Source organism: Panthera tigris, chromosome A3 (genome assembly GCF_018350195.1).
Source record: "Panthera tigris isolate Pti1 chromosome A3, P.tigris_Pti1_mat1.1, whole genome shotgun sequence".
In the NCBI taxonomy this organism is placed as follows: domain Eukaryota; kingdom Metazoa; phylum Chordata; class Mammalia; order Carnivora; family Felidae; genus Panthera; species Panthera tigris.
In genome coordinates, this window is record NC_056662.1 from 62,799,486 (window position 1) to 62,826,359 (window position 26,874).

The 26,874-nt window shown below is 40.6% G+C and overlaps 1 protein-coding gene and 1 long non-coding RNA gene across 5 annotated transcripts in view; one reads left to right on the forward strand and one right to left on the reverse strand.

The window, feature by feature from the left end:
• The window catches only part of THADA (THADA armadillo repeat containing), a 327,215-nt gene that overhangs the window by 170,457 nt on the left and 129,884 nt on the right, over positions 1-26,874 (reverse strand). For all 4 annotated transcript variants that reach the window (XM_007097838.3, XM_042981284.1, XM_042981287.1 and 1 more), the window contains 2 exons: positions 12,916-13,005; positions 11,255-11,386 (listed from right to left, as the gene is read on the reverse strand). In XM_007097838.3, the coding sequence (XP_007097900.2) occupies positions 11,255-11,386; positions 12,916-13,005 (222 nt within the window). The remainder of the gene's footprint in view (positions 1-11,254; positions 11,387-12,915; positions 13,006-26,874) is intronic.
• Positions 18,337-26,338, forward strand: LOC122237299. The gene is made up of 3 exons (XR_006215678.1): positions 18,337-18,478; positions 23,450-23,779; positions 25,999-26,338. It is a non-coding gene; the product is annotated as an uncharacterized LOC122237299 (long non-coding RNA).

The window sequence follows — 26,874 nt, forward strand, 5'->3', positions numbered from 1 at the left end:
ACTTGGGAATGGCGAGATCATGACTTGAGCTGAAGTCGGATGCTTAACTGACTGAGCCACCCAGGCGCCCCCCAAAGTCAGTGACTTTTTAAAGCAATGTTCCTTTGTTAGTGAGTACATATGAACACAATGACATCGGGAGGACCCTTGTGATACCCTGAGTCCTGATTTCCTCTGACTACAGCTGGCCGGATGGAATGTGATGTTAGACGTTGTGCTAGGCCCTCAGAGATGGGTGTTTCAAGCCTCAGGGTGCAGAGAAATTACCTGGAGACTTGTTTTGAAATTGCTGACTTTTAGGTATCTATGGGACATGAAGAAGGAGTTGTCCAGTAGAATGCTGAATCTATGATTCTGTACGAGTTCTAGATCTAGGACACCGCTCACTGTATGTGAGAAGCAACCCCAGACAGTGCAAGCAAAGTGAAAATGAAGAGAGTAGAAGGCAGGGCAAAGAGGCACACCAATATTTAGGAGGAAGCAGAAAGAAGGGGTCCTGCCAGAGGAGAAAGATATAATGGCCAAAGAAGGCCACAGAGGAAAGAGCGTCACAAAGAAGGGGATGTGCAGTAGTGTCAAACTCCAGAGAAAGGGAAAGAGGGATGAGCACTGAAAAGCATCCAGAGGCTTCTATGACTAGGTCACTCCCACTGCACCCTTGTAGGGGCAGCTGCAGTGAAGTGGCAGAAGAAGCATCCAGGGTGCAGTAGTTTAAGGAATGACTTAATGGGGGGAGGGTGGGAACGGAGCCTGTGAACACAGAAAACCTTTTCCAAGCATCTGGCTATAAAATACGGGTGAGAACTATGGGGGCAGGTGGGGCGGGCGCCTCCATGGAGAGTCTAGGCCTAATGGCCTCTAGTTTCTCTTGCAAATGGGAGGTGACAAAAGTAGGGGCACTGGGTTTAGGCAACAACACAAAGTAGGCCCTCAGCAAATATATTTACGGGACAGATGAACTAATGACAAGAGTACTCACAAAATAAAGTGAAAGACAAGAATAAATGGTGAAGAATAAATCTGTAGCTGGTGTGGAGGGGAGGCGAGAAGCACAGTCAAGAGTCTCAGGGCTCAAGGCAAGTGAAGAAAATAAGATACGAAGGAAAAAGTAGAAGGATATGGGGGTGAATACATCCTGGGCAGTTGATGTGACTAATGCAGCTTGTTTTAACTAGATTATAAATAGACTGGGAAGGGTCAAGGCCCAGAGGAGAGGGAGGAAAAAAACTGTGCCAGTCAGGGAAAGATATCCCAAACATGCTGGGTCATTTTAAGCCTACTATAATTCATCTTTGCCTTCCTACTCTATTCCCTAATTTGTATTTGCTGCCTAAAGAGAAAGACCTACATTTTTTATCTTAAAACACTCCCTACCATGTAGGATAAGATGACTGCACATCAGTCAGCATTTGGGACTTGCTATTGTCAAATCCTTCAGTTCAGCATTAAGAATGCCTGCTGAGCACCTTGGCTACAAGTCTTGAGAAAATAATTAAGACTAAGGAAATAAAAGCTCCTTAGGGAAAGACATTAATAAAATATTTTGAAATTTAAATGTTACTATATTTGTAAGAGTTTTCCTCCTACTAGTTATTATTTCCATATGCCTTAAATGTATACCTCGGAGCAAATACTGTCCTTTATTGAAATTAGCCAAGATTCTCTACCATCGGTGTCCCTTGTTAAGCAGCAAAGCATTTATTTTCTGAATTTCCTGGGTCATCCTTGATTCAAGTGGAAGCAAGGCTCCTTACAATGACTTCCAAGTTATGAATCATAAAACTCTCTACCACAATCTTTCTCTTGTTAGATCCAACAGTCTACATGGTAGACAGCATGGCTTTTCTCTCGTTTTGCATGAGCTGCTAATCACCATGGGAGATTTCTGAAAGCCCTCGAGAAAGAAAACTGAATTCCCTTCTTTTCCTGCCTTGCTACTTGGGAGAGCCTCCTGAACTTCTCCAAGAACACTGGCACTCTTCCCCTTATTTACTGGCCCTTGGCCCTTAGTGTATTTGTCACATAATTCAATGGTTAAAATTCACTATGTCAGGTGCAGAAGCATGGGTTTTATCTCACTAGCTAGGCCATAAGTTCTTCAAGGATGAATGCTTTCTTCCTTTACTTTGCATCTTACCAGAGACCTAACGCTAGCTAGGTATGCAATGGATATTTAACAACTACTTTGTTAATCTATTAACTGATTGGATTCTAACTTTTAGAGTGAATGGCAGCAATAGGCCATGGATTATCATCATTATCAAATATTTCACCTAAGAATGAAGCAGTTTGCAGATCAAATCACTTGTTCTAACATGACCTGAATTGGCCTGTTGAAGTAGCAGATAACACCGAAGAAAAGCTGGTCTCTACAAGTTTTGTTTTTTCAGCTTGCTTTGTCAATGCATTCCGTGAGAGGTGAATTCCTCATTCCTTTTGCTCAAAAACATATTTAGAAAATGGTCTTAAAGAGATCTGGCACCAGAGATGAAGTTGGCCAGGCCCCTCTCTAGGAACTAAGAGATAAAAATCAGTGACAGATGACAGAATATCCTTTTATGCCAGTACTCTTTGCAAGAAAAGCTACACAATACAGGAAACATGATTTGATTTCACATGCTGAAGCTCAGCTACCCCTGGGTAGAATTCAGAAGTTCAGAAGGCCATGAGCACAGTACTCCACATGAAGCACTAGGTAGACAGGGCGAAGGTAAAAAGGAGATGGAGCAGGTAGCTGCATGAAGTGTGAATTAACCAGCATTAGGAAACAACCTTCCAGTCTCTGCTTTTAGGTCCTCCCCTGTTTAAGGGGAGGTCCTCTCCTGTATAAGGCCTAAAACTCCAAAACCAATGGTCATTGCTTTATTTAAAAATGTATGCCTCTATAATACAACAAATAGTCCCAAGGAAGTTAAAGACTTGGGTCTTTAACATATCTGTATGAAAGGAAGAAGTGAGCACAGGTTTGGCTTAGAGGCAGAGGGGAAAATGGAAAAGCCGACACCCCCCCCCCCCTCCCCAGGGGAACTGAACATCTGCACTTTGACATCTTGCCCAAAGCTGGAACTGGTATCAGGGTCACATTAGTAAAACCAGAGGTCAGAGTTTCCACACACTGATAGGATGGCAGTTCCCTTCCTTTCATGCCTCCATTGCTGGCAGATCAGGATGGTATAGGGACATTTCTGACCTCTAAGCCCAATCTCTAAGGCTCGTGGAATTTAGCAGTAACCACGGGAGGGGTGGAGTTCTGCTGGACCTCCAGGCTGGCCAGGTGGGAACAAGCTCTCCATTAACAGCACCAGCAAAGACCTATTCTCAGTTGTCTCCTCTTGTAATGGGCTAGGCTTGAGGACGCTTGTGTTCTCTCTATAGGCATCTCTGTTCAAAGAAGATCCTTCAGGAAGTTTGGGCAACAAAGAGTTATCTATTTTAATCACTTTTCAGAAAAGCATCTCTGACTCTTCTCAAAGACTCAGATGTTCCTTGTACTTGTCAGAAAACAAATGTGGTTTAGGCCAACATCTGGAATGGAGAAAAATATAGCAACCACAAAAAAGATAATTAAATTAATAAGGAATGCTTTTCAGACATAACATCCCATAGGCCAAAAAAATGTTTTCAGAACTATCGAGAACAAAGTTATAGAAGTTACTTAGAAGCTAAATTTAAGTGAATTAGCTGCTGGAGGGCACCCTATAGGAGTAGACCACTGTGACCTTGTGGGCCATGACAAGAATGGCACCCCAACAACCTGAGCTGTTCAGCTGATCTGAAATAAAACATCTCAAAAAGATGCCCTGCTGGTCATCTCAGATGTACCACAGAAAGCCCAACAAGGGATCAGTTTTTCTTGAATGCTTTCAATGACCAGCAGCTCAGCATTATGGAAATCTGTTCACTCTCTTGATGGAGAATGCTAACTTTCACAAAATTCTTCTTTATGTTAAAATCTGAAATCTATCTCTTACTTTCCCATTGGGAGCACAAGAAAGAAATTATGTGCCTTCTGCCATATGGCCGCCTCTCAAGTGTGTAAAGACCATTACCATGTTGCCTCTAAGTCTTTTCCAGTCTAACTATTTCCAGATGTTAAGCTTCCTCATCATCTTGGTCACCTCCTCTGGATAAATATTAGTTTATCAGTGACCCTCCTAAAATGGGAAGCCCAGAGCACAACAACACAATAGGCACAAGGATGTAGGTTTAATCTGACCAGAAGAATTCAGGGGGACTACAGTTTCCACTATCTGGAAGCAGCAACTGCTTCCTCAGGGCTCACCAGGAAAGCCTACTCCCCAAGATGTTTTCATAAAAACTGCTAGGGAGCCAGACAGCTCTCATCCTGTAGGTACACAACATTGGCTTTTCTTTAGAAAATCAGAATATGATACCTATCTCTACTAAATGTCATCTTGATCATCTCAGCCTATCGATCCAGTCTTTCAAGACTCTTTTGAAACTTGTTTTTAAATTAGGAACAATGTCAGACATATCAAATACAAAATAAGTATACAGAATACTATGACAATCAACCACTTGCCCAGAACCTACCTTAAGAACACACCACAAATAAAATTGAGGCTCCTAGTATACACTTCCTCAAGTTTATCCCCTTCTTCCCCAGCCACATAGAAGTAATGGCCACTAGCCTGAGTTTGCATTACGCCCATGCTTAAAGACTATTTTGAATTTTGATTCTATCACTACTTATATTTATGTTATATACAAACCTGATAAGCATGTGACCTAGTCTGTGTTCGTTTAAGTAAGTAATTCAAATGTTGAATAAAGCAGCATTGCCTTCATCTATCGGACTGGCAATCCCATCAAAACAGTGAGCTGACTCAGACATGACTTATTCTTAGGGAATCCTTACTTGACCTCAGCAAACAAAGTGTAAAGGTCTTGCAAGTAATACATTGAATGACTCAGTCTAAAACAATCAATATCAATACAACTGTTTGGTCACTGATAAAGTATGCCTTTCCCCTTGTCTTTTAAAAATCCTTCTGCAAGCTCCCAGCAGAATATTCCCATCCCACATTTCACCCAAATTACTGACATGGATCTAGGCTCATAAGTACCCGAGGCTATAAGTTACCTTATAACTTATATAAGGAATTTATATTCCAGGAATATATTCCAGGAATTTGCCATCAACAGGACGACAGTGCACTCTTTTTTAATCTGCTCCCCTGCATCTAGCTACAGGGCCTTCCTTCCAGTTTACTGGTTGGGACAAGCCAAAGCAGAAGTTTAAAAAGTCGGCCCTCTTTCTATCACCATCAACCCCTTCCTCTGTATAGAATTTTTCTTAAAAAGCAAACCAAAGGGACTTTTATCTGCTATTTTGTAAGTAGTATTATCCCCATTATATAGATTGACAGCCTGAGGCACACAAGGGCCTTCTTATTCATGCCATAATAATCGGGAAGGCGTTTTTATAGATCTATGACTTTCAGCAAAAACAAAACAAAACAGCCAAAAACAAAAAAACACAACGTCACCCTCCTTCTTCCATTCTTACCAATCCAGTCTCCTCTTGTTAAGTGCTAAACCCTGCAGCAGGTGGGTCTCCAGAGCAGTTTGCCAGATAGCAGTCAGGGAAAAGGGCTTCAGAGGCCAGGAAGGCCTCAGGTCACAGGCCCATGAGGCAGGAGCGGACCTATACAATATCTAATACTTTAATCTGATACATAAGGAAACAGAGGGTCAGAGAGGTGAAGCAAAATAAAAGTAAATGTCAGAGCTCCTACAGACTCCTCAAAGGCCAGGTAAAACACAAGACCCAGCAGACCTTCCTTTCTACAAAACCATTAACCAGTGAGATATGAAATGTGGCTCCAATACTGGAGGACTAGGAGTCCCTAAGTATTTCACAGATACACAGATCTGCTAAGACACAAAATGTCTCAATTTACAATTACTCTCATTTCTAGGTTAATAATTCAGTCTCTGTGCCCAAACCTGGGCGAGGCAGAGAAAGGTACCAAGGAACAAAAACAAACCAAAAAACCCAGAGTGGCTTCTACATGGAAAGAGGTTAAGATTTACTTGGAGAGAATAAGCACTGAGCATACAAATTATGTGATGATACAATAATGATGAATACTAGGATAAGAGGTTTAAGGAACAAATGCTATAGCCATTCAGAGGGAGAGATGAGCCAGGCTTGAAGTGAACAAAAAGGGAGGAGGGCAGGTCTTCCTTTCCAGCAGTGTTTTAGCAGCCCTCTGCCTGTTTATCTCTCTGTAAGGCAAAGTCAGCCCTCTACTTATCTACAAGGATCCTGGGAAGACAGAGGAGATAGAAATGTGCCTCCAGCCTCGAAGGGGAGTTCCCAGTATTACAATCACAAATGAAGGTAGAGGCCATCTATTGTCTACTGCAAAAACCCCAACTCTACACCAAGGAAAACAAGTTTCTTCAACTCCGTAACATGGGCAAGGAGTAACATGGTAATCCTTGAATTATGTAACTTTCAAAGACCAGAAAACAAGGGTCAATATTATTTCTCAATATCACAGGCTTAAAAGGCCTAACTCTTAGTATTTGTAACTCCTACCACCCTTCTTCCCTTTTTAAGACTGGTACAATCCAAAGGTCTCATGAAATATTTTTTAAATGTATAAAACATGTATTTTCCAATTTTTTTACTGTTGGCTGGGTTTTTAAACATCTCAACTACAGAAGTCAGCACAGGTCCCTATAGGTGATTTCCACTGCCATGTATTTAAGATTGTATTGTTATTTGCACCTCAATATTCTTCAGAGAAAAGAACGGCATATTTCCCTGAAAAGTTATCTAAGGTGAAATGATTGGAGGAAAGACATATTGAAAGTCCTTCACAATGAAAATGAGCCCCAAATGGGGGGGGGGGGTGTTGCAGATCCTTTTGAAAGCACCCAGAAGAATGAATAAAAGGCAGTGAAGGGGTATCTCTCATGGGTATTAATCCAATGCTGAGATGTGTTGTCAGCAATAGAAGGGGCTCTCTGTCTCAGTGGACACCCTCACACACACAGGTACACATGGCTCCAGAGAGAGGAGAGATCCTTGTCCAAGTGTTGCAGCTAGTCAGTCAGTGGCAGAACTCAGACAGAACCAGGTCTCTAAAATCCAGGGCCTTTGCTCTGTTCAGGACTCCACACTGTGGTCTAGGTTTGGGGCATACTCAGTTTCCTATAGCTTTTCAATTCAAACTTGAAACTCCTTTGTGAAAGGGAATTCAAAGGTACACATACAGAGATATTCTGGTCTGTAGAAAGCCCTAGACAAGCAGGACATATTCGGGGAGCCAGTCAGGGTCCCCTTTAAAGTATGAGTCACTCTGCTCTGTGGTATTTGAACTAAAGGGTGAATGGTCTTAAATGGAAGGCATCCTATTTGCAAGGTAAAGGGCTGTGAATCTGCACCCAGCACAGCAGCAGACACATAAAATAGCCTGGGTTAAAAAAAAAAACAAACTTGTAAACAAAACATTGTGATTAGCATTATCATTTCTCTTCCAAGATGATGCAACAAGCATAACTTATGTAACAGGCATCACTTTGGAAAACCCAAATCAGAACTTCTAAGGTTTAAGTCAACAAAGCAGATCAGCAGATATAAGCTTATACTCCCAAATGTGGGAAAAGGGACAAAAATACAAACAATACCTACAGACATCTTACAGAGAGGAAGGAAATGGCAGGTATGTATACATAAGTCAAAGGGAAATAAGCTGTCACTGGGGCTTTTAATCTTCTTATTGTGCAACTCACTTTAGCATGGTCAGAGCAACCTTTGTGGTACTCCTACTAGCTGAAGAATTTCTATTTCACTAAACGCAAACTAGCCAAGAGCCTGATTAGACTCTTCCAAGTACATAAATTAACACCGGCAATGTTACAAAAATAAAGCACTGCCTATCCACTCATGCATACATCCATCTTTTCAGCTATTATCCCAAGTCAAAATAGGCCACTCTTTACCATCACTAGAACTGCAAATATTGCCTAAAATAATAGGCAATCTTTCACTTCCTTCATGAATAATTTTCTCAGAAGTAATTTAAATCAAATGTGTACACTTTTATCAAATTCAGTATTTTTTATTTATTAAAAAAATTTTTTTAGCGTTTATTCATTTTTGAGAGACAGAGTATGAGCAGTAGAGGGGCAGAGAGAGAGGGAGACACAGAATCCAAAGCAGGCTCCAGGCTCTGAGCTGTCAGCACAGAGCCCAATGGGGGTCCAAACTCACGAACCATGAGATCATGACCCGAGCTGAAGTTGGACACTTAACCAGCTGAGCCACCCAGGCACCCCTAAGTTCACTATTTGCTAAAAATCTGTTTTTGGCTCATCTGCCCAGAGTGATTGTGAACATTTTAGGGTAGCATGGGGTTGCCCCTGTACTAGGTTGATGAAACCCCAAACTGGAGTTTTGACTGAACTCCAAGTCTAGGATCCTTCCACTTTATCACAAAAGATGATCAAGAAAGTTAAGCCAGCTTCTCCATACCTGGTCACAGACCAACCCTGCTACCTCTGGCAATGATCTTGCAGATGTGAGCCTGAGAGAAAGGCTGCATCTGATCAAGCCATCCTCACCAGTGCTAGTGGGGACATGACTTCTACATTCTAAAAACAGCCTACACTCAGATCCACCAACTCCGGAGCTTCCTCCCTCCTCCTCCCTCCTAACTGCTCCTCCTCCCTCCTAATTGCCCAATCACTTACTCAGTGTAGCCACTACTCTTGGCTACACAAAAGGGAGCTGGTTATTTTGGTGTAATAGAAAGAGTACACCCAACACTCTTGACAACCCTATGTTCTTGGGTTCATATTTAGCTCTGTACCTGACTTGCTCTCTGAACCTCAATTTCCTCAACAGGAAAGTGGGGGTGATAACACCTCCTCTCAGAGTCATTGTAAGCAAAACGCCCAGTTCGGTGCCTGGCAAATAGTCAAGGTTCAACAGACGTTGGTGTACTTCCTGCTAACCTCTCTGCTCAGAATACTCTTTTGCTTGTTTTCTGCATTCCTGGGTCAAAATCTACTTCTCATAAACCTTCTGAATAGCCTAATCAAGTACCAAGTATGAGCCGACTACTGTCTAGTTTATTAAAATTGTGTGTGCAGGGGTGGGGGAGGGGTTCTGATAATGTTTAATATCCCAGATTTAATCTTGGTACTCAAAGCGTGATCTATAGACCAACAGCATCAGCATTACCTGGAAGTCTGTTTGAAAGGCAGACCCTCGGCCCCCATTCCAGACCTAGTGAACCAGAATTTATGAGATTCCTAAGTGATAGGTTACTTCTTAATGTTTGAGAAAACTGCTCTATACCACAAATGGACATTCATTCAATAAATCAGAGCCTATTGATTCTCTAAGGAATCAATTGTGGCACTCATGCTATTTGGTGGCACTCTATGAATCTTTATTTGGGTAGAAAGCAACTACTGACCAAAGCATTTTCCCTGGAAGGGCAGTAAAATGGATACTTTGTGCCTTTTGAGTTTAAAAAAACGATACATTAGGGCTCCTGGGTGGTTCAGTCAGTCAAGCGTCTGACTCTTAATTTCAGCTCAGGTCATGATCTATCGGTTAGTGAGTTCGAGCCCCATGTCGGGTTCTCTGCTGAAAGCATGGAGCCTGCTTAGGATTCTCTCTCTTCCTCTGCCCTCCCCACCCTCTCTCTCAAAATAAACTTAACAGAAATAAAAATAAATTAAAAATGATACACTGAGGACACTGGTTTTATGGCAATATTTAAATAATCTATATTAATGTAATCTTTGTTATATAATAAGTGTTTGGAATATAATAAGATGAGCATTCTGATTATACTAATAAATATACTGAAATATACTGATTATACTAACAAATAGCAGGAAGGATACTTTCAAAGTAGTAATTTCTGGTTTCTAGGATGCAACACATAACACTGGTTAGTGATGAGCTTCCATAAATTGAATGTCCTCAACACAGGATGACAAAGTTCTAAGGCACGTCTTTGTTTCTAATGGACGCTGTGATTCTGACCATGTGCCTTTCTCCCCCGCCCCATCAACCTGCTGAAACATTTTTCAGTTCTTTCCAGTTATGTGTGAAAGTACAATTTTTAAATGCTCCTGAAAGTAAAAAATTTACGACCCAAATTCCTAAAATGAATCACCAAAATGCTGGATCCAAGAGACTGGTAACTTTGTGTATCAGGAAACAAAAACCAATCTGAGTGAGTCATCTCTGTGATCAGAGATAACAACACAGCCACAGCCAGAGCTTGGCGCAAACAAATGGCTACAGCAATCGTATGCCAGCATCTCGTGTTTAATGGTTTCTCACATTAGAATGCATCAGTCAGCTCTGTGAAACCAGGAAGTGGAACCCAGGATGCCACATAAATAACAAACACATTCTCCTGAGTTTGGTGTATCTTACCATTCAGCTCTAAGTCTATTTCCATTTTGGTAGATAAATAAAAATGAAAGTGTTATTTTATCAAGAGGCAAACAGAAAGGTAAAAGCTAAGTAATATGACTGTGTTTCTGAAATGTTTCATAAGAAAATTTCAATACTTTTTTGGAAGCCTATTTCTTGATGCCTTTGATCGAAAATGAAAAAGGTGATAAGAAGTTGGCAATGCCTCAAAAACTCTAACAGAGAAAGGGGTAATAGGCTCTAGAAGTAGGAAAGCCTGCTGTCATCTGATTCCATGTATAATCCACATGCATGGCTCTTTCTCAGGTGCCCCAAGCTTGAAAGAGAAGTTGAGCAGGAAATGAATTTGTGCCACGCAGCACTGCCCTCTAGATGCTACCCCTCGCACCCACTAGCAAACTCCTCTGGAGTGAAGAGACAAATGTTCTCTTCAACACCTGAACAGGGGATATAACACCGGGACCGAGCCTGCCCCATGCTGGCCAGGCTCAACACAGGGCTTACTGCAAATACCCAGGCTATGGTTTTCAAAAGCGAGTATCTCCGATCACATCCGTTAGCAAGCAGAGTGCCAAGGAAACATTACTTAAACAGTGGATATGGGCTTCTGCACCCAAGACAGAGGTACCTTCCTCTGAAACGTTGGAGACCACCTGGGGGCAATGGCAATAACCCTCAGGCCCCTGCTTTGACAAGACCCCCCCCCCCACCAAAGTAAAAAAAAAAAAAAAAAATCTATAGTTTCTGAAATAAGAACAAGTTATAATACCCCATAAGGCCCCCATACCCACCCCATTATTTCCAGGAAACACATGCTACCTCATAATGAAGGGAATGAAAGGTGCCATGCTGAGAGTGGAATAGGTGCCGTCCATCGGGGAAGGGTAGAGTCTCCCCAACACCAGCAGTAAGAGAAACATGCTTGGATGACGGTTTAGTTCTCCTGCATCACTGAAAAAAATTATTGTACATAAAATATTTAAAATTTAAGAGGTGCAGTACTTTCTTCAAACATTTTTCTCATTAAATAATTCTGAACATCAAGTGAGACTCTCTATGATCAGAAGATAGCTTTCGTTCTTTTCCCTCCATTTACCTCATGTTTTCCTAATGTGCAAATAAGGAAGAGCTACCGGCAAAGCCATGGTTTGGGCTTTTGCACACGACTCTTCTCAAAGCTAACTGTTAATTTGCGTCTGTGTTTTGATTTGAGCTGTTCATACAGTAGAGAGGTGGCTGTTCCAGAATATGCAATGTGAAACGTTCAACAGCCAAATGTACTTATGAAAGCTTGAACAGTCACTTACTAGGGCCAGAAAAGCCTGTCTGTACAAATTACTCATGTGAGGAAATGTATCATAAACAGAAGTAAAATTCATTGATGTTACTTTGCTTTCCCATTACGGATAATTAGTATGAATTCATATCAAGTGCCAACACTGCTAGAAGAATAAAAAAGCCCATGTTCTAAGATGTCCATTCTAACAATTCCACCATCAGTACAGAATGTGATTGAAAGCACAATGGTAAACTTTGCTATCTGCCCTGATCGGACTGGAAGCCCTCTGAATGGCTTTATTTTATGTTTCCAGGGTCACTGGCCACCTTTGCTCAGGTGGGCTGGTACCATTTCTGATCACAGGCGACCAGATTAGTCAGCTATTTGCTTAAGGTCACAATGGTCAACTGTAGTAGGCCAGTAAGAAAAAAATGGCAGGTGTTTGTGACAGCAAACTCAGTACGTAAACACACAGATTTTTATTTTTTTTAACTTTTTTTTAAATTTTTAAGTTTATTTATTTATCTTGAGAGAGAGAGAAAGAGAGAGAGAAAGGGAGAGCACGAGCAGGGGAGGGGCAGAGAGAGAGGGAGACAGAATCTGAAGCAGGCTCCAGGCTCTGAGCTGTCAGCACAGAGCCCGATGTGGGGCTTGAACCCACCAACCGTGAGATCATGACCCAAGCCAAAGTCGGACACTTAACTAACTGAGCCACCCAGGCACCCCACCCCCCTTTTTGATAGTACCATCCTGCCCCGTGTGAAGGGGGATCTCACTGAGGTTTTGGTTTGCATTTCCCAGATAACCAGTGATGCTGAGCATCTTTCCATGTGTTTATTGGCCATTTGTAAACACATAGATTTTTAAATATCATGGGAAGAAAATGATTTCTAGAAGAAATCACCATGTGCTTCTAAGAAGCTGGTTCCTGAAAAAACAGTATTACATTTGATAAGACAATATAAAACAGGATTTTAAAAATATAAAATATAGTATAAAAACAGGATTTTATACAACTTTTCAGGTACAGGAGTACTGTAGAGAATCTGGCAACATGATGTAATAAAGAAGTAGTTTTTAAAAATCCATCTGTGTTACAAGGAAGGAGGGGATTAAAAACTGTTGCCTGGAGGGAAAAAAATCTTGATGAATGAAGTAATTCACTTCCTTGATCTTACTGTGTCCCACCCTATTCTCTTACCTGTCCACAGTATTAGCTACAGCTTCCAACTGCTGGAGAAGAAAAGGATAGAGTTCTGGGAAACGAGAAAAAAATTCGCTTCCTGTCATTCTGTAGAGGGAAGAAAAAAAAAATTACTATCATTTATTTCCTCTGATTTAATGATAAAGCTTTTTTATTCTATTTAAAGAAAGATAACCAAGATCATTCACGTGAATATTTAATGAAACAAAAGTTAAGAACAAAACCTTACCTTAAGAATTTAACAATCAAACAAAACATTTAATTTTGATTTTGGAAGTGTTCTTAACACATGGACTTTTCTCTCAAAATTTAAGATTATGTATATTCACAAATATTTGATATTAAATTCTGTTGGGGAAGAAATAGGTAATTTGTGCAAATGCTGTTTCCACAACTGATGTGGACTATGAATAGAGTCAACACCTGGTTGACTGAGGTTGACTTGGCTTCCATAATAAGGACAGATCTAGAACAGGTTTCTCCAAGCTGGCACCGGTGACATTTTGGACCAGACAATTTTTTGTTGTGGGGTACTATCATGTGACGGTAGCATGTTTAGCAGCCTCCATGGCTTCTACCCACCAAATACCAGTAATACAATACCGCCTCACCCCCACCCAGTTATGACAATCAGAAATGTCTCTGGACAATGTAAAATGTATCCTGAGGGGCAAAATGGTCCCCAGTTGAAAACCACTGGTCCGGAGTATGGGTATCAGAAGCACAGACTTGGCGTGTATGGTTCTGGATACCCAATCCCAGCTGACTCCTGTGAGGATTACCTTTCCATCTTTATACTCTTGAATTCTGACAAGATCATTCAATCGGGTTTCACAAATGCTTATACTCATGTAATCCACACTCCTATGAAGACTCATAAAATTTCCATCATCTCAGAAAGTTAGCTTGTGCCCTCTCCCAGTCAACTCTCAATACCCAAAACAACCAATGATTTGATTTCTATTACAATTTGGTTTTGTCTATTCTAGAATTTCGTATAAATGTAGTAATACATAACCTAAGTTTTTTGCGTCTGAGGCCTTTTTCAGTCAGCATAAAGTTTATCCATGGTATTTGATGCAACAATAGTATGATTCTTTTTTTGTTGAGTAGTATTCCGTTGTATGAATATACAGGTTTGTTTACCAATTCTCCTCTCAACAGAAATGGGCTATTTCCATTTGTAGGCTATTATGAATAAAACTGCTAGGAACATTCCTATACAAGGTTTTTGTCAACATCTGTTTTCATTTCCCTTCAATAAATATCTGAAAATAAAATTTCAGCATATCTAACATTCTAGGAAACTGACAGTTTTCCAAAATAATTATAGCATTTTATATTCCCATCAACAATAAGCAAGAGATCTAATGGCTCTATATCCTTTCCAACTTTTGCTGTTGTCTTTCTTTTTTTTCACGTTAGCCATCCTAGCCGGTATATAGTGGAATATCCCTGAGACTTTGACTTACATTTCCTTGATGACTAATGATGATACTGAACACTCTTTATGTGCTTTGGCTATTGATATGGTCTTTTGTCAAGTATCCAAGATTTTTGTCTATTTTTAGATGCTTGTTTCTTTTGCCATACAAGTGCATTACATGTACTTTTTCTTAGTTTGTGGCTTGCCAAATTATTTTAATGAAGTCTTTTGATGAGTAGAAGTTTTCAGACCAATAACTGAATCAATTTTTTTCTTTTATGATTCATGCTTTCTATGGCTTAAGGAATCTTTGCCTATCCCAATATCACAAAGATACTCCATTTTCCTCTAAACGTTTTATACTTTTAGCTTTTATCTTGAGGTCCATGATCCATCTTAAATTAATTTTTGTGTATGGTGTGAGGTACAGGCAGATTCTCTTTTTCTCTTTTTCAGATTTATTTTTTTTTATAGTTGACATACAATGTTACACTAGTTTCAGGTGCAAAATTCTTTTTCTTCTACATTGGTGTATCATAATTTTAATAGGGAGATGCCGTAAGAAAAGATACAGGCCTTAAATAGGATAGATGCACCAAGTTAATGAACAAGAAGATTCAATATTTTTTTTTAAAAAAAGATTCAATATTATAAGGAGGAAATTCTCACCAAATTCAATGTAATTCCAATAAAAATAATAATTGTGCATGTGTATGTGTATAACTGGACAAGCAGGTTTTAAAATGTATATAGATGCATCAAGGGCCAGTGGTTGCAAAGATAATCTTGAAGAGCAAGGAGGGAGGACTCACCTAACCAAGTAGTGAGAAATATTATAAAACTTTAGTGATCAGGACACTGTGGTGACGAGTAGGCCCAAAATCAGAATCGAGAGCAAGGGAGCAGACACACATATGAACGAGAACTTGACTTCTGAAAGGGCTGGTGCCACAGACGGTGGTACTGTAAGAGATCACTAGGGCTCTGACAACCAAGTATCCACACAGACAAGATTAAAACTGGATCCCAACCTCCCACTACATACAGAATTAAATCCTTGCGAATTCAAAACTTAAAAGGTAAAACTGCCAAACCCATTAAGAAAACTGTAGAGAACAGAATTTATTAAACAAGACCCAAAAGCATCAACTAGAAGGAAAAATTTATATATTCAACTGCATCAGTTAATAGTTTTTAAAATTTTTACACCAAAAAAAGAAAAAAAAGCACAAATAAAAACACAAAATAACACATGTACAAAACACTTTTGACAGAGGAGTAGTATCAAACATTATGGAATAAAAGAGACTAAGAGACTTAGCTGACTTTTGAGGCCAAAAAAAGACTAAACACAACTTGTGGCCTTTGTTTGGATCCTGATTCTAGCAAACCAATTATAAAAAGACATTTTTCTTTTTTTTCTTTTAATTTTTTTTAATGTTTATTTACTTTTGAGAGACAGAGAGAGACAGAACGTGAGTTGGGGTAAGGGTAGAGAGAGAGGGAGACAGAATCTGAAGCAGACTCTACGCTTAGAGCTGGCAGCACAGAGCCTGATGCGTGGCTCGAACTCATGCACTGTGAGATCATGACCTGAGCTGAAGTTGGCTGCTTAACCAACTGAGCCACTCAGGCACCCCATAAAAAGACATTTCTAAGACAATTAGCAAAAGTTGAAGATCAAGGAATTATTAACTTTGTCAGATGTGATAATAGTATGGTGGTATTTCTTTTTAAGCATCAGTCATGCATCCTGAAGTATTTACAGGAAAAAAAATGACACAATGTCTGTGACCTCCTTCTCAGGACAAGAAATGGACAAATTAAGATTGGCACAATGTTGGGGGCACCTGGGTGGCTCAGTCGGTTGAGCGGCCAACTTCGGCTCAGGTCATGATCTCACGGTCCGTGAGTTCGAGCCCCACGTCGGGCTCTGTGCTGACCGCTCAGAGCCTGGAGCCTGTTTCAGATTCTGTGTCTCCCTGTCTCTGACCCTCCCCCGTTCATGCTCTGTCTCTCCCTGTCTCAAAAATAAATAAAACGTTAAAAAAAAATTAAAAAAAAAAAAAAAAAGATTGGCACAATGTTGATAAGCGTTGAAGTTAAGTGCTGGATGTGCAGGGGTTAGTTAAACTATTCTCTTCTTTTTAAATATTTTAAAAATTCCCATAATAAAAAGGTTTCAAAATGATGGAAGTAAACATTTTATTTGCCAAGCCACAAATGGAGAGAAAATATGTAATGCATGTAACCGAGAGTTATATAGTTAGTATTAGACTATGTGAAGGACTCCACTGAAACCAGTAAGTTAAAAGACAAACAACTCAATATAAAAATGGTAAAACCTGTTAAAACATAATTCAGAGAAAATAAACATTAGTGGCCAATAAACATAAGATGCTCAATCATACTGAGCAATTGGCAAAGATTGAAAAATCCAATATCAAGTATTGGAACTCTTAGACACTGTCGATGGAAACAAAAATTACTACAACAATTTTAAGAATAATCTGGCATTTTCTTGGAAGCCACGGATGTGTTTAGCCAGTGATTCACAAATGCTATTTCTAGGTAAATGGCCTAATAAACTCTTGGACATGGGCACCAGAAGGCTCGTACAGCATATGCATAGCAGCCATATGTCTATCAATAGCAGAGTGATTAACTGTACACTCACACAATGGGTTACTGTAGAGCAGTAAATCTCAATGAACTACAGATGTATCAACAGATGTATCTCAGGAACATAATGTTAAGTGAAAAGAGCAAGTTAAAGAAGAATACAAGCAATATAATCCTTCTATGCAGTTTATAAGAAAGCACTAAATAATACATTGCTTAGAGAAATAAATTTAAGTGATAAAAAAAAATGAAAAGCAAAGAAATAAGTAAAATAAAATTGGCAAAAGTAATCAATCACTTCTCCAAGGGGGAAAAGAAAGGAGATGGAATTAGGAAGGAATATATAAGGGGCTTCAAAAGAAATGCTCCATTACTTATACCCCTAAAAGTGTTTGTTGCATAGTTACTTACTCTTTATAGCTTATACACACTATATAAATTTTCTTTTGTACCTATTTCACATTCAGTAAAACCAATTTTTTTTATAAAGAAGAGAAAGTCTTTACTCCCTTCCAAATTATAGATCATTTATTGGACATCTGTGCAAAAATATGCTCACTTTTTTTAATTAGATATTTTTGTGGAAAAAAATAACAAACACAAATGTTAAAAAAAAAAACAAACCCACAGACACACTAGACCCCTCAGTGTCCCTCCTCACAGACAACTATGCAAAAGCATCTCTGCTTTCCTTCTAAAAAATTTGTTTATACAAGTACCTACTTTCAGTTTAGCCCTTTCTCCCCCAGCAAATACGCATACTATACATACAGTCATGCCCCTTGATTTTTTTTTTCATTTAAACTCTACCTGAGAAATCATTCAATATCAGGCACACTTTCCATTCAATGGCTGCATTGTATGTTGACTGTAATTGATTTCAAACCTGAATGATAGGCTTTTTGGTTGTGAAGTTACTTTTACAAACAATGACATGTAAACTTCCTTGTTAATAAATTGCAAACCTGGGGTTTGCAGGGTCAGTGTTTTACACAGGGAGACCACAAAAACATTCCCCTACAGGCCACTGTTACATTCTATAGTACCTCTAAGCAAAACTGGTCAGGAAACTCCTCAGTTTCCATTTTTAGTGGTCACTTAAAACTTTATATGAATTAAATATTGAGATCCCTGCATACACTAGCCCATACAGAATCTCTCCATCTACACCACAAGGCCTGGTGGATATGTCTTCTTGAGGAATCAATATTTCCAGGGGAGTAAGCCACTCCTTAATGGTCTGATATCTCTTGGTTGTGTCAGAAAGAGAAGTATTCTCATGTAAGCAGACCATATGATTGCATCACCATGATCTAGAAATTGCCTTGGTAAATAACTGGCTCTGCTGACCACAAATACTGCCAGAGAAAAGGGCCGTGGAGCTACTATTCTCAAACTATAGTCATTGTTTTCATTGAATTAAAACTAATTGTTCCAAACAGCAAATTACCTCATTCAGTTACCTTAGCAGGTATTTATCAACTTGTCTATGTTGCAGAATCTATGAAGAAGGTACGTTATTCAAAGTTAAACATTTGGTGAATGTTTTAAGTAACAGTTTTGTTTTTAATAACTTGCTGGGTTTTGACTACATCTTTAAAAAAATATTCTGTTTAAAATTATTGCGCCATGCTTGATGATGTAGGACTCTGAAGCACCAATTGTGCATCTGACAGGGTTTAAGAAAAACTGAAATTATTTTCTAAGGAGAATTCTGACCTTGCTCAGGTACTCTGAGCACATAGGAATTGCTTTCTATTCTAGCATTCTCAGACTTCTCGAAACTTGTTAAGAAAATGTCAACTCTATTTCTGACCAGGGCTCCAATTCACTGCAAATGCAGAAGAGTTGAGTACTCACCGGGTTAGCATCATCTCAAGTCTGCATCAGCCAAGGGCTACTAAAGAGTTGGCTAAATGTGTACAGAGTGCTGCCTGAAGGATATGCGATATTTACAATTCTCATGTATTATAAAACAGAGTCTCAAGAGGTATGGTGTAGGAGGATATCAGAATTGTCCAAGGGGCTTATTCAAACTTCACTCACTACTGATTCTCAACTACACAAAACGCCTACAGTTCATGGGCACCTCATAGGTTTTGCGCTGCCTGTAACCTATAGCTTTATTTTAAAAGGCCCAAATCACGAGACTATTTCAGTTCATATGTCAATCCAGGAACATGTGAGTCTTACCTCTCATTTCTACTTCATCAAACCTGTAGTATGATCATATTTTTCTCAGGAAAGTAGCAAATATTTTAAGTACCTACACACTTCATGTTAAGCACTGTGCTAGGTCCTATGGAAGATAGTAACAATATGAGATAGTCACTGCTCTTGGGGCTTAAGATCTGGTTAGGAAGACAAGACACATGCATAGACTACAACTAACAAGGTAGGGCAAGCCAGTTTAAGGGTCAAATAACTGAAGCTTACAGTAACAGTGGAGTTGGGAAAGATATCACTGGGAGCTGGAGAGGTTAGGGAATGGTTTGTGGGAAACGTGGAAACCAAGATGAGTCCTGAAAAATTGGTAAGAATGGATTAAAATGGAGAGAAAACAGTATGGAGAGGGTGGGTAAGTACAGGATCCCACTGGGTAGATACACTGGCTGGATGAATCGAGGAATTCAATGACATGTGAAGGTAGAAAAGACAGAATGGCATACAAGTTTTTAGAAATGTTAACACCAGACTAAGCAGCTTTGCCTGTGTCTTAGAGGCATCGAAAGTTTCTGAACAGCAGAGAGATATGTCAAGAGAAGATAGGCTGGACTCGAGAGAGGGTAGAACATGGTGACCCAATGGACCCACTGGACATTCACTGAATGTATCTTTTCACCTCAACCAGAGCATAAATATCTATAGGTAAGAGACCATATTCATACCTCCTTGCATCGCTCTTCATACAAACCACAATTCTACGTAAACACTGGATGACTGGTAAATATTCTGGCCATGAATGAGTAAGTCGTATTAGCCAGAGAAGAAAAACATTCTAATATAGATGCCCTCAAACCTATGCGTTATGAATTTTTTCTTTTCTCTGGGACTGATACCCACCCAACTGACACCTAACTACCCAACCAACTTCAACACAATTTATCCTAATCAAGGAGAAAAGGAATTATTACTAAGGTGGCAACAAATTTAAAATTTCTTAAAGTGAATCACTAGCTGTATCTAAGGACATTCAAAATCATGATCTGAATTAATAAACTGAGTATCCTGCCAGGGCTTGAAATTTCTGAAACACAAATATATAAAGCTTGTCTCACTCATTTGCAAACAGTTCAATTCTAGTTCACCCATATAAGAAAACAGGCTGATAGGTCATCTCCACAAATATAGCAAGGCCTGGGGGTAAATTCTCCAGTGACAGGCATTTCAAACCTGTTCATCTCTGTGGCCAGAAACTAGCCTGGCAACTTTACGGAAACAAAAGAAGCAATGACCAAAAAGGAAAAACAGAATCTCTGTAAATTCAAGCTTCTAGGAAGACAAAAGGAGACCACCAAACACCAAAAACAGACAGACAAAGGTGAAAACAAAAAAGCTGGGATAGAGTGAGAAGAAAGCAGCTTTAACCTTGGGACTGTCAGACTCTACAAAAGGGGAGTTATGCCCCATCTCGTCAGGTAAGAACTATGCAGGCACGACCCCTGAGAGGCCCTTGGGGAAACACAGGAGCTCCTTGAGGGAATCCACTTGCCCAGCACCAGGAATAAGGTGCCAAGAGCACAGAGTGGTTGTGAGCTGCCCCAGGGCACTGCTCCTCCGATTCACTGAGTGGTAGGCTCTCCCAGAGCCCAGCCCGGGCTATGAACAAAGCAGGCAGGCAACAGAGGTTTACTGAATGAATGAAAATGCCTGCCCAGCACTGTTTTGTTTTATTTTAAAAGCTTTTTAAAAATTAGTCTAGCCCTACTTGTTCATTGGGGGAAAATTAGATAGTAAAGGGTAATGCAAAGAAAAATCTGAAAACCACCACAAACTCACCACTCAAATATGGCTGCTGGTCTATTCTGTTGTCTGTCCACCTACACCTTTCTCCTCCTCATACATTCTTCTATAATCTGCTTTTTACACTCAACACTGTTCCAACAACACTGTCCCATGTCAGTATGAACCCATCTGAATATAGTAGCCTCAGTGTGGTATACACTCTGTGCTTTTCCTACATTCGAACATACATCTTGGGCACTGACCCAGACACCGGCCCAGAACAACTCGTCCCCATCCTGCTAAGCCACATGTGGAAGGCAGTCCTGACTCCAGCTACCTTCGGAGCTTCCCTTGGCCTGCGCATTCCACATCCAATTTTGGTAATGCCAAGGGTCTAGTTTTTGAGAGCCTCTGAGCTTTCGCTGTTTTGGCGGGCTTTGACTCCCCCCTGCCATCTAACAGCCATGGAAAATCTCAGTTGAATCAAGCTTCTCTATCTCTTAGAGACCCTGTCCTAAGATCTGCCACACATACGGAAGTTGAAATGCCAGAAACACATGCTTCTGAGCTTAACAAAAGCATCCTGATAAAAATGATGATGCAATGAAAAGAAGAATTTGGTGAAATGTGCTACAAGTAAAACGGAGCTATCTGCAACCCCTAATTCCTACATACAGATCCCCTATCATTCTGAATCATCTCAGGAACAGGGATCAAGAGAGTAATGTGCAAAGGTATAAAGAGAGAAAGCTTGCAAAGGCAAGCAAAAACATGCAGAATAAGGAACTCCATAGTAAACAGCAGCAAAGGCATAGCTTGTGCCTGGTTTTTAAAAAAACAGGACTTATTCACAGGCCATGGAGTAAACACCATAAACCTGGTTTCATTAGATGAAAACAAACGCTGAAGGCAAAAGCCTGGTGGTTTTCAGTCGGTTTTTCAAATGGGAACCCAATAAACTATTAAAACCTAGCTACTCCCCAGATTCTGGCCTATAAAACCACTCTAGAAGAGAGAAAGCAGCGCAGGGCCTGTGTCTCCTTGCCACGGTGATTGCTGATAAAAAGAACAAGCACATCTTAAGAAAAACAGTACCCCCAAATGGAAACAAACCTACAAAGAAGACAAAGCACACACACATTTCAAAGGATGGGCAAATGCAAACTAATAAAACAGAAACAACTAATAAAGAAGAAATCTGGGCTTGGAACCCTACCAGGAGGACCATCCATCTCTGACTCTGTTCCTAGAATCCTCTCTCCACCACTGAGCGGGCCTGACACCACCATTTCTCCTTCGAGTAGTGGTCATTTAAACAGAATGAGTGATTGGACCGAACAGATGTCAGAGGCCCCAAGGTCAGAATCTCACACCCAGCAAGCACTTGTGATCCTTGCAATGGTTCCACCAGGAAGTCCTGTTACTAAATTTCAGGCAAACCATGACGGAAATTAAAGGAAAGGCATCTTCTTCAGGGCCTCTGCTCTGAGTGCACAGACTCTGACCAGGTCTCCTGCCAATCTCATGTCTCTTCCTATCCTCCGTAGATAGCCATGAAATGCTTGGACTTCTTGAATGTTTCCCTAATCCTTCTCTTCAGGAGCTGCTTTCCAGGTGGAGAATCTCCTTAAGCCCAAAGTCAGCCATCACTATACTATACACATGGAGGGAAGTGGAAGAGCCCTGCCGTTCTCCTTGTAGGAATCCCTGGCCCAGTGGTGGACCTAAAAATACAATGCTACCCATCACACAGCCAGATGATCAGTAAACACGCCATCTCCTGAATTCCTCGTGTGTGCAAGGTCCCATCTGAGCAGCTTACATGGATTTTTTTTTTAACACTAGAAATTTGTTTCTTGGGAAATGCTCTTTTTTAAATCCCATCATCTATAAAATCTCAGAATCGGTCCACCTTCAACAACTAATTTGATAGTCACTTTCTAAACGGTTTGTGGTAGACTGTTCGCAAAGATGGCCAGCAATAATTCCTACTACTCGCACTACATGTACATGCCTCCCTCCCTTCAAGAGGTAGGGCCTATTTCCTCTCCCTGTGACTCTAGACTAGATCAACTCAACAGAGGGCAGTGGAGGTGATGCTGTACCAGTTCCGCCTCAAGCTTCAAGAGGTACACCAGCTTCTGCAGTCACCGTCTTGAAGACTTGACTTCTGTGCTACCCACACCTCCCCCTGCCCAGTCATTTACCCCCCAGCTGAGGTTCCAGACATGTGAATGGGAAACCATCTGGGTTCCTCCAGTCCCAGCTGAGGTCTCAGAGAATGCAGTCACCTGAGTGATCCAACGTGACACCACATGGTGAAGCTCAACCAGCCAAACCCAGCCAAAACCACTGAACCGTGAGAAATGATGAGCTGTACCTGAGTCCACTATATTTCGGGGTGTTTGTTATGCAGCAATAGGTTACTAAAACACGGGACCGAGTTAGACTCTGTGGAAAAGGTAATACTAAATAAAAGGGATGCTGACATCAAGGAACATACAATCTAACCTAATTACTATATTTATTCTCTCACAGCTCTGGCAGCCAGAAAACTGCATCAATAACATGGCCCAAAGTCAAAGTACCAGCAGGGCACCTCCAGAGGCTCTAGAGGAGACCCTGATTCTCACCTCTTCTAGCTTCTGGCAGCTGCTGGCCTCCCTTAGCCAGTAGCTGCGTGGCTCCAACCTCTAACTCTGTGGCCACACTGCATTCTCAGACCTGTCTCACACTGTCTCTCAGACCTGCGCCTGCCTTCCTCTTATCCATGATTGCACTAGAGCCCACCCGAACAATCCAAGATAATCACCCCACTGCAAGATCCTTAATTTAATCACATCGACACAGACCTCTTGTCTTTACCAGGTAACACTTACAGGTTCCAGGTATTGGGACTCATGGGTAGGGGGATTATTCTGCCTATCTATCACAACCGCCAAAATATAAATTCTAAAGTACTAAGGGGCAAGAATGAACATAAATGATTTATTCCAAGGCAGTGGTTTTCCAAATCTTAAAGCAAAGGACAACTTTTTTCAAATATAATTCCAGTATTTGAAACAAAACAAAACAAAACGAATCCAGAACTGTTCTGGTTGAAGCAGGCTTGAGGTGAGTGATGATCACCTTGGCCTCCCTCATCCTTAGCAAGCACAGGCCCTGATACACCTCTGTGGACTTGAGAGGCACACTTTACAGTCTGAAGGCTTTAGAAGATGAAGTCCACATTCCTCACCCCCTTCCTTCCTATTATCCCCATTGTTCCAACCTCTTTAGCTAAAGAAGCACACTCCGTGCACCACCGCTCACTATTCCCTACAATACCGTTGCTTTATCAAACATGTTTCAACTCTGTCTCCTCTCACTAGGAAGTTCGCTCCTTGAAACCGAAAGCTGTCTTGTTTCTTCTCCAACCCCAACACCTAGAGTGGTGCCGGCACCTAGGAGGCACTCAGGAAATACCTGCTGCCTTCTGAATGTTTTCTCAGGGCTCCCTCCACAAATCGTGCCCCCAATTTCTTTTCAACCACAGGAGTCCTATCCCCATCAGGCTGACTCTATAAACCGTGCAGGATTACAGACATTCTTATTTGATAATTCTAAATTTTTTTTTTTAATTTTTATTTATTTTTGAGACAGAGGGAGACAGAGTGTGAGTGGGGGAGGGACAGAGAGAGAGGGAGACACAGAATCTGAAACAGGCTCCAGGCTCTGAGCTGTCAGCACAGAGCCCGATGTGGGGCTCGAACCCACGAACCGTGAGATCATGACCTGAGCTGAAGTCAAACGCTTAACCGACTGAGCCACCCAGGCGCCCCCTTAGTTGAAAATTCTAAAGAGCATTGTATAAGCATTAATCTCCTAGTTAAGCATATGCACTCAACATGCAAACAGTTCAAACAGTGCTGAAACTGCCTCATCCAAAACGCGAGCAAGAAATCACCTAGAAATTTCTTTTACTCATTAACAATATACTAATTTAGCATAAGGTCCAGTATTTCAAAGTAAGTTTTCTGGTTTCTATCCCTGTAACACTTTTATTCTTTTAACTTTTTCAAGATCCTACTCTAAACTTTATAGACATTTTCACTAAGGCTAGTATTAATTGGCCAGTCTGTATTATTAAAATGAAGGGAAGGTGCCAACAGAGTTCCAGCCTTCAAGGACCATATTAGAACTAGAAGGACTCTCAGAGAAGTCTGTTATTCTGATCATTTAATCTCACAGATGAGGAAACTGATGACCAAAGGAATTAAGGGAGTCTCCCAAGATCAAAATACAGGTTGGGAGGAAAGTGCAGGCCTAGAACCCAATTCTCTTGTTCTGCAATCTAGCCACCAGACTTTTCAGGGTTTCTATTACACAGGGAACCCAACCATCCCTGTGCGAGGCATCTGCATAACAAGCACAGGACCCTGTGGCCCAGACAAGCCAGTTTTCAAAGGAGTGCATGTCCCGCCATTGGGTCAGACAGCCATCTCTCCATTGCTGTCAATCAGCCTGGTCAAGTTAGATTAAGGTTCCCAACTTGAGCTTCCACTCCCATGCACTGAGCCAGGCCCACCCACCGACTTTAAAGGGAGTAGATGAACAGGCAAACTGCCAGCTAAACTAATCTTTCAAAATCTATCCATCTGCTCCTACAAAGCATTTTCAGAGATCACGGGACGACAGATCTTCCATTTGGTCTAATAAGTCTCAAGTCTCTCCTGTACTCAAATTAAGAGAATCTTACTAACACATTATAACAATACCTCTAACCACCCTCCACGCAACCCCCAAATCAAAAACAAAAATAAAAACCAAAAAAACCTCTAACTCTCATGCAAATCAAACCAGAAAAGAGGATATAACAGGGTATGGACTTATGTAGGCTCAACGCTTCTTTTTCCCCAGTGAACCTGTGTTGTTTGTAAGTTTGTGAGTGCTCAGGTCAAGGCTTATTTACAAGGAAAACAAAAACAAAAACATTTAGAAAAAACAAGTAGTCACCAGGCAAATGTTACACTCCCAATTAATACACATTGTTGTCCACAACTAAGTATGTTACGATGTCTGATGTACATTCTCCCAAATTCATACAGAGAAAGAATGAAATAAGACTCAGAACACAAAGTGTGATTTTCTTCTGCTGCAGAAGTATGGAAAAGAGTCTCCATTTGTGGCTGTCCATCCCAGACTGCAGGATTTAGTCTTCTCTCTGAGCAGCTGCCTGGAAGTACTCAAAAAAATGGGATAATTTTCAACAGATTGGCTGGATCTCCAGACAGAGAGGAGAAGCCAGCACTTGGCAGAGTTGCGAAAGGAACATTTTGGACATCTTAGCCATTTGTTTTTTGGAGAGCCAGAAAATTAATCTGGAATAAGTATAACTCATTATTGTTATTATTATTAAAAACCCTAACCTCTGGCTCCTGGGGTTGGCAGCAGGAAGCATGATGGTTTCTATAGAAATGCAAATGAAATTTATTAAACTAGACATTCCAAGATCAGGATCCTGTGTTTGGTGTTCTCACGAATGCTGGTTTTTTTAAAGTACTCTGAAGTTACTAGGCTGCCATCTCTTTACAGACCCTGGAAAGCCATCTGCTTGGCCCTGGGAGTAGCCTGTACGTTGAGATCACACAGAGGCAGACTTTCAACACGGCTGGGAGCGATTCCCTTCCATGCGTGTTTCCCCTTACCAGCCAGACCCAAAATCCTTCAAAGGCTGAGGCTGTGTTTGCTACTTCAACTGTATCTCCTACAGCACCTAGTAGAGGAGACAGACATAGCATACACTTCCTATATTTTAAAAAATAAATGAAGGACTAAGTCATGTCTCTTTTCTTCCCTTCTTTTAAGTTATATCCTATTGATTACAATTAATGTATACTTTTTAAAAAAAAAATCAGACAATACGCAGAGTAAATAAGAAATTTCACCCTGCCCCATTCTAGACCTTTCCTACACACATATAA